Source organism: Phoxinus phoxinus (assembly GCF_949152265.1).
Source record: "Phoxinus phoxinus genome assembly, chromosome: 9".
Lineage (NCBI taxonomy): Eukaryota > Metazoa > Chordata > Actinopteri > Cypriniformes > Leuciscidae > Phoxinus > Phoxinus phoxinus.
This window is the reverse complement of record NC_136884.1, coordinates 7,956,539-7,968,695: the sequence shown is the minus strand read 5'-3', so window position 1 is coordinate 7,968,695 and position 12,157 is coordinate 7,956,539. Positions and strand designations below refer to the sequence as shown.

The window sequence follows — 12,157 nt, the reverse complement described above, 5'->3', positions numbered from 1 at the left end:
GAAATACAAAGTCTGTAAGTGAAAAGCAACACATTAAAATGATGCACATTGTGACTCCCTGGTTATTGTCTTAAATTATCAAAATAAATTTAATTAAATTTAAATATTACATTAATTACAAAATTATTTTATATTAAATAATGTAATTAATAGTAATTATTAGACAAATTAGTAATATAATATGCAATATACAATTGATTGAAATATATATTTTTATAATTTATTTATTAATCTAATTATAATAATCTATTATTATTCTTGTGTCTATAGCCCATGCACAAAATGTTTATTATATTATTAACAAATTATATAATTAATATTATTAGGAATTTTATATTAGCAATATATGCAATATAGCTTACAATTAGTATATACGATATAGAGAGAGAGGCTATTTTACTTCATTCAATGATCTCACTATTTCTGCCTTAATTTAATACATTGTTTAAATAATACATTTGCTAATTGCTTGATTTGTATGTGTATTTCTGAAATAACTTGACAGTTACCTCTGATAACAGATCGCATTTTCTGTAAAGCTGCATGCTTTGAAACTGAATTGTGAAAAATGCTATACAAATAAATGTGAATTAAGAACATATATAGGCTATATATATTATTGTGCCATGCACACCCTTAAATGTTTAAAAACAATGTTTAAAAAAACTAACAGAAAAGATAAAACACTGATAAAATAAATGTAAAGATACATCAGCACTTAAAAGAGTGCCATGTTTGATCTCAGACATTAGGTACTAGAGTGGACAGTGTTATTCATGGGCTAGTCTTCTGCCTGAGTCCAACCCAGTCCCTCTATTGAGTCCCCCCGCATGAGCTGATACATCTCATACAGATCCTGTGTGCACGCGTGACAGCAGCAGCAGCAGCGCGAGCACAGCACAGCACGTCACTCCAGACGACTTCAATACATCACAATCCGCGCAGCCAAGGAAACCCTCCAAAACTTTACCCCCCAAATCCCCGGACCCTCAGGGTGGGGTAGAGCCGCAGAGAAGCAGCAGCGCAAACAAAAGCACTCCTCTTGGCTTTAAGATAGAAAAAAATACCAGCTGCAAAAAAAAGTTCAGATACAAACTCAAGACGACAAGCGGAACCGATCGGGGTCTCCACATTTCCATGCGAAACTTTTTCTGAAGTCAGTGAACGCGGAGCGGCGAGCATCAAACTGACGGACTGAAGATGGCAATCACATGGACAATCATTGTATTAGGTGAGTTTACGTTCATTACTGTTAGGATGGTGTTTGAATATGAATTAACTTAAACATTAGGCTACTCATATAATAATTAGCCAAATTAATATAACGCGATAGGCTCATTAACGGTTGATTATTCAAACACCTCTTTTGAATATGTTCGTTTTAGAACTTATTAATAAATGTTTTAAATTCATTAAATGTTCTAATTCACAATAACGTCATAGTGACTTAAACGTAGTAGCCTAAGCTTAGTCCGTTCCATTAGCAGCAATTGAGAAGACTTCGAGTCCGACTTTAACATTTAGTTCATACTTTTAACTTGTATTAGGGGAAAACAATTCCCCCTTTTCCATTTTTTATTTCTTAAGGGATTACTATTTTTCAAACCATTAAAAAAATACATTTATGGTAGGCTACTGACCTAAATTAAAAAAAAAATGTATATTGGAATTCTCATAAACATTTATATTTGAATGTGCATCAGCTGCTAATCTGATAAGCTGTATGTTTATGACTTGAAGATAATGATCAAAAAATAGCATTTTGCTGACAGCGATGGCGGCTAATCTAAAGACCTGACCACATGTGTAGGGGGAGATTTGTTATAGTGGCAGAACATTCTGCAAAGCTCTGGGAAGTGCAGCATCTGTGCCACTCAACATTTCTGTCAGCTGCTTCGCTGAAATGACAAACAGTGACACAATTACAGATGAAGTGCGTCTCAGACTCAAGAGGGATGCAAGGGAGGAGACTGTTATTCTTTAATTATCAGTGCGGTGCACCTGCCCGTCCACATCAGGCTGACGGTCTATAAAAGAAGGTCATGTTTTGTTTAGCTGACCTAAAAGCATCATAAGCATTTCTGACTATATACTCTGTCTCGGTCAGCCTTTTCTGAGAGGTCTGATTAATTGTTCGAAATTGCATTCTTGCAAGGCTTGGAGTAGTGCAAGAAGTGAGGATGTTGTAATCTCCGCTTTTTAAGGTTCATAAAAGTTAAGCCTTTAGGCTATTGATGTTTTTCCCCCAATGCAGAATATTTATAAAAGGTTCCCTATACCTGAGTTTTGAGAGTTTTGCGCTTCCTTGAGTTGCGCAAGGTTTCCTCCATCCTCTGTCAAAAAAAAACCTTCAGCATTTAAATCAGCCAAACTAAACTGATTGCAAGTATCTTTTGGCAATGCTTTGGTGTGGATGAGTACTGACCGGACGTCTCTCACAAGGCTTGGGAAAGTGCAGAACAATAGGTAGGAAAGTGTTCTGTCAACATACCCGTTCCCAGGGAGGGTGTGGCATTTATTTCCTCTCTCCTCTGTTCACTTCTTTCAGGATCTCTCTCTCTCTCTCTCACTGCATCTCTGAGCTGATCCAACTTTTTCTGATAAACAAAGTGTCTGAGATTATTCAAAGAATGAAAGATTGATGAAGCATGAGTAGATGAGGGAGTCTTTTTTAAAGACCCCATGAAAAGCCTTGTTATTTTCCCGTGTTGATGCATTTCCTACTGAAACAGGAAGTTTGGGTGGGGCATAGTGAAGGGCGTGTCCCGTTTTAAATAGCCAATAACCATTCGTTTGCATGACAACCATGAACTACAAAAAACCCCACAGTTGAATAAAACTGAAATAGATTTTTTTTATTAATATAATACATTTTTGTCTCTTATGCTAACCATGTTACAAATATTCAACTTATCACAAGTACTGGAATAAACGTTTAGTTCGGATATAAACAACTACGGTAGTGATCAAAATTGAGCAAATCACCTTAAGAAAGTAACATGGCGCTTCAAATTACGACTGTATCGATTACATCGTTACACAGATGGCAACAAGTGACTGTTAAAAATGTATTTGTCATTGAATCATTAATTCAAGAGATTATTTTGAATAATTCAATAGAAATGTTTACATTGTTTAAATAAATTTTTTTGCTAACTGATTTTGTATATGTACAACCTAAGATAACAGATACACAAAATTTTCTGTAAAGCTGCTTTGGGACGACAGCTGCTTTGTATTGTGAAAAGCGCTATACAAATAAATGAGAATTGAATTGAAAAGAGATTAGTAAAAAAAAACGCTGATTCATCCAGTAATGAAACAAGTGAAGTCTGTATGAGTAAATCATTCATTCAAACTGATTAAAAAATATATATTCATTCAGATTATTTAAGCATTTTAAAAAGACTGCCGCAATTAAACATTTTGTCAGAACCTCAAGTAAATTACATGTTATTTGGTTTAGTTGTCTGTTAAATGGCCTCGAACTATTAGTAACTATTCATTGACTAAAAGCCACAAAACTCCAATTTTGATTTCATGGGTTCTTAGTATGGCACCAAGTAGTAGTGTAATTCCCTGCTTGACGTGGGAGCGTCGGAATGCTTTATAAGGGAACTGTGTACGGTAAAGAGAGAGTGAGAGATACGCTTGTGTATCTTGAGATTGCAAAGATGGCCCCCCTCTGTCATTCTCCCCCTCCTCTCCTGATCTCCTTATTATGTATAACGTCTGCAACTGGCACCGCCACGGTCTTCAACTCCCTTCTCTAATCCAACCTCTAACCCGGCCTCCCCTCTCCACCCACAAATCCTTCATTTCATCACACGGATACTTTGCGCCTTATAGCAGCTAGTATTTCTTAGTAAAAAAAAAGACACTCCGACAGATAAGCTCATATTTCACCTCATCATTACTGAGTGTTTGCGATTATATAAAAATCCCTTTATCCTTAAATGGAGGGGAGGGGGGTGGCACTTAAGCTTTGATACCTCACACTTTGAGTATGCAGTCCTCAAAAAGCTTGGTACAGTTCTATTAGTACGCCATAATGACGTCTGATAGTGTGTGTCATGAGGAATGCGTTTGAGTCAGGCACACAAATGCCCGCTGACCTTGTTCGGCCTCTGTCCAGCCCTCTCAGACTCCTTCTCTTTTTCTTCTGTCTGTTTTTCATTCATTGTGCACATTTTTATATTCACAGTCCCTCTCCTCACCTCAATAGAGGGGGTTAGTTGCCCAACCGAACCCCATTTTACCCCTCCCCCTCCTACTGGGCCTGTTCAATTACCCCTGAATAGCACACTATCATAGGGAGAGGGGGCTTGGGGCCTCTTGCACAGCTTTTTTGTCTTGGGGGGGATACCTAGTATTCAGATCAATTAGTACAATACAATATAATACAACTGTATTAATCCCCAAGAGGCAATTATAAGGAGCAGTTTACAACTTTATTAATCCCCTTAAAACATAACTTGGCCCTTCAAATTAAAGATTTTGATCATATTTTTACTTTCAGACAAAGAAATCTGGATAAACTCAGTCAATGCAAACTTATTGGATTGGTTTTCACAAACTTTTATCTAAGAAGCTGGCAGTTAAACTAGTTACCGTACACTAGCGGTCAAAATAATATTTACGTTTTTTATGTTTTTGAAAGACATCCGGGCTGCATTTATTTGAGCAAAAATACAGTAAAAGTTGTATTATTGTGAAATATAATATTATTACAATTTAACATATCTGTCTATATAATGTTCTGTATAATTTTTTTCCTGTGATGGCAAAGTTGAATTTTAATTTCTAATTTGCTGATCAACGTTGAAACAGTTTTTGCTGCTCAATATTTTTGTGAAAAAGCTATACATTACAATTTAAAAGTTTGGGGTAAGTATGTTTTTTTAAAAGAAATTTAAATGTAATTTTCTTTTGTTCAGCAAGGATGCTTTAAATATTTATTTCGAAAATATTAAGCAGAAGAATCGGTCAATATTTTCAATATTGATAATAAGAAGAAAAAGAACCATTATTAGAAATTGACCACTAATAATAATTCATAATAAATAAGCACCAAATCGGCATATTAGAATCATTTCAGAAGGATCATGTGACACTAAAGACTGGAACAATGATGCTGAAAATTCAGCTTTATCATCACAGGAATAAATTTACATATATTAAAACAGAAAACAGTTATTTGAAATTGTAATAATATTACTCACAATATTACTGTTTTTACTGTATTTTTGATCAAATCAATTTGATCAGCAAGAGATCCGAGTCTTTAAGATGAGTGTGTTGAGCTCCTGTTATCTGGTACCTCCAGAATCCCAGTGAGAGTGTGTGAGTCTATAGGACAGATATGCCTCTGTGAAGGGTCAGCCATGAAATGTCTGCATCTTGTCTAAACTGTCTCTACATTGATAGTGTTAGGACCGGCTGCCCTGTCAGTGGGTAATATACAGACCGCAACTGACAGCAGGGTCAACGAGGGTCAATCCTTACGATGGAATTATTGGAAACCTCGGGGTGATGAAGGATAAGAGTAAAAACACAAAAAGTTTCATGGTAATTAACTGGGTACTTAAAAACAAGAACCAATGGAGTGCAGAGAAAGGGCTTAGTTCAACAGTTAGGTCTGGAGCTGTGATTAGCAGTGGCCGTATCTTTGGATACGCAAGGCTGCGTGATAAGATGGTGATTAGACAGAGGGCTAAATGAAAGACAACACTGGTTCACCAACCAAAATAAACAGCCTCTCATCGCTACCCCCCATCCCGACAGCAACCCCGATTGTCCTGACATCCTATTAGGTCAAGATTTACAAGATCTTCATCCTGGGTGGCCACTGAACAGTTCAGGTAAAAAGCATTAGGAACTACACCAACACTAGAAATGAATAGTGTTAAATGTAGGAGTTTAAGTCACTTATGATATAAAGTCTTGGACTGATTGATATAAACAGTCGCCATGGTGTCTGGAATCAGCCAATGATGTTTTGACAGAGATATCTGCTTACTGTTATGAATAATGACTCACATTATTTTAAGTTACACAACACAGAATAGTTATTTGTATATTAGTCTTCGTGTGTGTGTGTGTGTGTGTGTGTGTGTGTGTGTGTGTGTGTGTGTCTGTGTTGTGTGTGTGTGTGTGTGTGTGTGCGTGCGTGTGTGTGTGCGTGCGCGTGTGTGGTAATAAACACTGGATCAAGTAAGGGAGACGTCTGTTGAATGGCAAATATGAACTCGAGAGCTGCAAGTTAAGGAAAAACTATTGTATTAAGTCTCAAGAGACTATGAAACTAATTTGGACACCATTGTTTTGGCATCTGTGCTTCCACCCATAAGAGTGGGTGTGTTACTTCCTAAGTTATTGTATGGAGTGTCCTGTCAAGCTCACTACAACAGAGATAAAGTCCCATAACAATGTGACATCAAGACATAATATGAGGTGCATAAATAAAAACAAGAAAACTTAAAATCGCAGCTTGACAGAGTTCCTTCAAACTTAGTAATGAAAATGTACTGTTTTTCGATTACTGTTTGATACCTAAAGAATGTAAATACAAGATGGTCTGTTTAAATTATATATATACCCAATGCCATTTTAAGCATACAATTAAATCACTGCCAATACAATTTCTCTGATGATGATGATGTGATAATACAGGAATTAGGACATTTCACTCTGAAGAACAACATTTTGAAGGCAAAGCTACATCCACATACAGTACGAAAAGGATCCAGATGAGGGCTGACTGTTTAAATAACTCATCTCATTCCTGGTTTAGAGTGTTTATTTACAAACAGTGAAAATGCTCCATAAAAGTAACAAAATTCACCTGTTACTTTTGTCAATTGATAGAACGCTAATAGTTCTGTTCAAATCATTGTTCCAGTGTGTATTTACTCATCGGCAATGAAGCTACCTGTTAGCATGCAAAAAGGCAGCGTTCACTCTTTTCTATTTCAGTGTGCAAAAACAGTTTACAGAACTGCTACTACCTACTGTATAATTCCCCATTATAGCAATCGCACAGAACCAATAAGAAATGCTGAGTTTGCAGAGCAGTATATGCCTACACTTAAGTTCTAATAGGTTTTTTTTTTGTTCCTCATAGGTGCCCTCCTGCATGACAAGCAATGCACCTCAACGAATTCCACTCTAGCCCCCTTACAGACCACCATTAATCCCATTTTATCCACCGCTTCAAACCCCAGTTCAAACAGCTCACATCCCCCTTCATCCACCTCATCAAACCCCACTACACTCTCCTTACCTACAACCGCCTTACTGGATCTCACTACATCCGCCACATTGACCCCTACTATATCCGCCGCATTGACCCCTACTATATCCGCCACATTGATCCCTACTACACCCACCTCATCAAACCCTACTACAATCACCTTATCGAGCCCCTCTACAGCCCCCACACTGAACCCTAGTGCAACCATTTCACTGGGTTCCACCCCACCCATTACAATATTCCACACTGACGCATCTTCAACATCTTTGACTACTGAAGAGCCGGCCCAGCAACCCAGAACATCTGATTCACCCCAACAAGTCACAACTCAAATCATAACAAGTCAACCCGCCGCAACCATCATAAAAGCTACTTCAACAGAATCCAACCTCAGTTCTCAAAACACACCATCAGACAGCCAAGATACCACCAGCTCAAATCAACCTGCAACCACTACCCATAAAGAAAGTGAAACTACCCCTGTCAACAAGGCAGACCCATCAGCTGTCACCACAAATCGTGAGTCACATTAATCATAACAGTACAGCCTTTATGACTGCACAACTTGAACAGCGCTTGAATATTTATAAATGCTAATTCTGTGATTTACTTACCCTCTCGTCCTTTCATACTCGAATGGCTTTCTTACTTCCATGGAACACAAAAGCATCACTTTTGAAGAATGTTCTTGCTGTTCTTTTAGCTCTTGGTCACTTTATGCCCTCTATAGGAAAGAGCATTGAGTTATCTGTAATTAAGTAAGTTAAATGTCAAACATGTGGTAGAAATAGCGGAAAAGCATAAAGATTTGTACTTCACAGTCTATGGGAAAGGGAAAATCCTGAGTTCTATACATGGAATGTCAATGCACAGTCTATGGCCTCTCTTTGGGTCTTCACTTTTCTTCATCACACTTAGATAATCTGTTTCAAAAACCAATAGTTTGATGTTATCATGTTGCTTGGTTAATAATCTGATAAGCATAAAAACACAACACACCAATATTAGGTACAATAGCCCACTTCAAATATAAACAGATTTGGTTTGAATTATTTACAGTTGTAATTGAAATTTGTATACACCCAATTGCAAATCAGGTTTATTGGCAAAATGTACAGACTTTTATTTATGAACAAATCAAACAAAAGTAATTGAAATAGCTCAACACAACAAATGTTTCAAGTGGTTCCCCCAAATTCAACTGAAAATGCAACTTTTAATGACTTCTGCAGTTTCTCAAAATTATTCAACCCCTTCATGGCAAGCATCTATATTAGTAGAACACCGTTTTGCTGTCATGAGTCATGACCTGCTGCAAACGAGATGTATGACCAGACACCAGCTTCTGGCAGTGTTTCTGAGGAATATTAGCCCATTCCTAATGAGCAATGGCCCCCAGTTCAATAATATTATTAGGTTTGCGTGCTGCTAATAATTTTGAGACTGCAGAAGTCATTAAAAGTAACATTTTCAGTTGAATTTGGGGAAACCACTTGAAACATTTGCTGTGTTGAGCTATTTCAAAGACTTCTGTTCGATTTGTTCATTGAAAACAGCTGGAAGTCTGTAAATGTTGCCAATAAACATGATTTGCAATGGGGGTTGAATAATTTTGATTACAACTGTAGTTATTCTGAATAATTTTCAGAAGCAGTGTGTTACAAAGTTACAAAACGTACAAGATTTTCAATTGTGATGTGAGCGGTATTCTTTAATGGTCATTTATGGCACTTTTTTTCCCCCTTGGTCACCATACGGTTCTGCTGTACGGGAAAGAGCACCGAATCTTCACAATATATTCTGCAGTGTTCCACAAAAACAAGTTGACATGAGGGCGATTAATGATGACGGAATGTAATTTTAGTTTGGACTATTAAAAATCATTTACTTTTCATGTCCACACCACAGCAGCACCAGACTCTACATCGGCTGTGTCTCAAAGTATTCAGACGACGGAAGCACAAGCGTCTTCTACTACGATCGAATCAGTTGATCCTGCGACTAGCACCTCATCTCCCGGAAATATGACTTATGTAAAATATTAACATTTATGGTTTTGGTTTCTTGTGTATTGTTTACATCTTTGACCCTGATATTGCACATGATCATGTTCTTTATTTTCTCTTCTGCAGTCCTATGATCTGAGCAGAAGCAGCAGCGAGGTGAGAGCACATTTCCATCCTAAAATTCCCAAACAATTCAATATCAAGACCCTCTATGGAAAAATACCACACGGGAGCTGTTTGACCTGTAAACTCTGTATGTTTAAAGACATTGTTAAATAATGGTAAAATCTATTACAGAACAATATATGAAATGGAGCCAGAGAACATTTCTTGGTCAAGATCAGTATGCAAATTGACTGACTAAAAAAAATCAACCTAGATTCTCCTTAAAAATGATCAAACCATGCATATGTTTTGTTTTGCACAGGGGGACATCATTCTTGAAACCTGTAAGAAGTTGGGTCAGAAGATGAGAGGAAATTGCTCGGTCACCTTGGAAATTCAAGGCAATCAATTAATTGCAACAATAAAAATAAACGGTGAGGGAAATGTTACGACTTCCAAACATATTAGAGCCTCGCCTAGAGGAATCACTGGATTCAGTGCTTGCCATATTATGATCAGTTATCTTTAATAACGTAAGTAAAGAACATTTCATTATGGTAATTCCCTTCCTTTTTCCATTTACAGCTGACCAAATTATACCGTCAGAAAGCTTCAAACCTTCAGAACAGGTCAGGCGATTAACAGGCAACAATACTGTGACTCTCTCAGGAAGTTTGTTTATTCTCAAACACACCTTTTCTTGGCAGAAAGAACCGGTTAGCGAGGATACGATACCAGACACGTTGATTGCCATCTTGGCTTCGAGTGGCGCTTTGGTGCTCATTTTGTGCTGCTTTGCTGCGTACTGCACTTATCATCGCAGATCCTACAGGAAGAACCAGGTAATACTCAATTCCAAGCACAAAAATGAGTCAGAAGTACTTGCATTGTTTGGGTCAGCCTCTAGTTTCAATAAATACAGCTAATAGCCTTTTTGCACTGCTTGAGCTCTGAACTCTGAAACAATGTTTCTGAATGATTCGAGTCCTTTAAATGTCAAAGTTTAAAGTTACGCCCTGAATCCCAAAGTGTTACGCTGTTTAACATCCCGACATATACTTTTACCTGAATAGCAACACCTGACGGAAGAGATGCAAACAGTGGAGAACGGCTATCATGATAATCCCACACTGGAGGTGATGGAGATACAGCCGGAGATGCAAGAGAAGAAACTGACATTGAACGGGGAGTTCAACGACAGCTGGATCGTCCCCATAGACAACCTGCTGAAAGAGGACATACCTGACGAAGAAGACACACACTTGTAATGGCACCGGACGAAACCTGCTGCTCACATAGTGGTAGATTGTGACCAGACAGAACGTAGGAAAAGCAGAGATTGATGTAAAGACTATCAAACAACAATGGTTTCATTTGGTTCCCGGATGTACATGCTGTAATGAAGTAGTTAGATGTCAAGTACGTGCTAGAAATAGCAAAAAAGTTGGGTGTCAAGTTGTGTACATGGACTGTCAACGTGCCTTAACTTTTCTTTATCACTCTTATTTTATGTTAGCATGTTGCTTAGCTAACTATCTAGCCCGTTTCAGATTTGGTTCAATAATCTTTTGTATTTCATTAAAAAATTTATTTGGAATTTATATTTTGTGTGATTAAGCTCACCATCTTTATAAAAAAAAAAAAAAATCCACTGCAGTGCATTCTGGGACTGCCTTAGAATTTGTTCAAAATGTGGCAATTTCATTGCCTTCGCATCGGAGGCGTGCCTCATGATGCCTTAAAATGCCACCAAGCACTGTCTAGTTTAAGCTTCATGTACAAATTGTTCTTGTTTTTTTTTTTTTTGTCAAAAGTGATATATTCAGGATTCTGTTTCTGATCAGTGGATGACCATGAATTTTCCATGAATTTTCCAATAATGTGATTTTAAAAATCAGCACTCACAAAGTATCCTTACATTACTTTTTGGAAATCGCATTAATTCAGTATACCGTGGAAACCCTGTATTAATTCTTGAGAGGAATGTAATTGTTACGCTTGTATATAATGCTTATTTTTTATGCTTCTTCCTTTGTTTTCTGTTTATGGAACATTAACACTCATAGGCACCAAATTACACTGTGACCAATGGATAATTCATCCTGGTATTAGACTATGGTTCAAGATAACTTTTGCGTTCTCTTCCCTCTGTTCTACCCGTGTCTCTGTGTTGGTAATTGTGCTGGTATGAAGGTTTACGGTCTTGTTAACCTGAAACATTTGACACTAAATCCAACACAACTCACTCACATTTATTTACTATTTAAATATTCATATGCCACTGTCTTTAATTAGAATTTGCAGTTTAGTACATTGATCACCTTTTTGTTTGGGGATGTTTTATTTAATTGTTTTGATGTTGATTTCACCAAAACATTTTATTTTATTGTATTTGCATGCACTACACCAATTTTCATTATAAAGGATTCACTGCTGCCTCGGTTTAGCTGATCTACTTCCAAAGTATTAAGTTTGAATTTTCTGTATTCTGTATTTGAAAGTCAGTTTGCTACTGTGTGCAAACGACAGGGGTCTGATACACTGGAAGCCGCCTCTCTGTCAGATCAGACAGGGACGGCCATGATTTTTAATAAATTAAAAAATGTTGATTTTTTTTTCTTTTTCTAAGAAAGTGTGTTTTCTTGTTAAACGCAATAGGGAAGATGATATGACATGTTGATGCACTTCATCTTGAACAATTCAAAAAGTATATACACTACTGTTCAAAAGTTTGGGGTCAGTAAGATCTTTTAAAAAGTTTTTGAAAGAAGTATCTTATGGTCACCGAAGTTTA

The 12,157-nt window shown here is 37.1% G+C and overlaps 1 protein-coding gene across 2 annotated transcripts; it reads left to right on the top strand.

The window, feature by feature from the left end:
* The first annotated feature begins 847 nt into the window (after positions 1-847).
* Positions 848-10,964, top strand: podxl (podocalyxin-like). 2 transcript variants are annotated; one of them, XM_079624494.1, is made up of 8 exons: positions 848-1,231; positions 7,124-7,771; positions 9,164-9,285; positions 9,385-9,414; positions 9,686-9,797; positions 9,949-9,992; positions 10,071-10,205; positions 10,437-10,964. In XM_079624494.1, exons 1-8 carry the CDS (start codon positions 1,201-1,203, stop codon positions 10,629-10,631), a joined length of 1,317 nt encoding a protein of 438 aa, XP_079480620.1. In that variant the 5' UTR covers positions 848-1,200; the 3' UTR covers positions 10,632-10,964. The 2 variants fall into 2 exon arrangements, with proteins under 2 accessions (XP_079480620.1, XP_079480619.1); XM_079624493.1 differs by having other exon boundaries at positions 9,161-9,285.
* Positions 10,965-12,157: the final 1,193 nt, after the last annotated feature.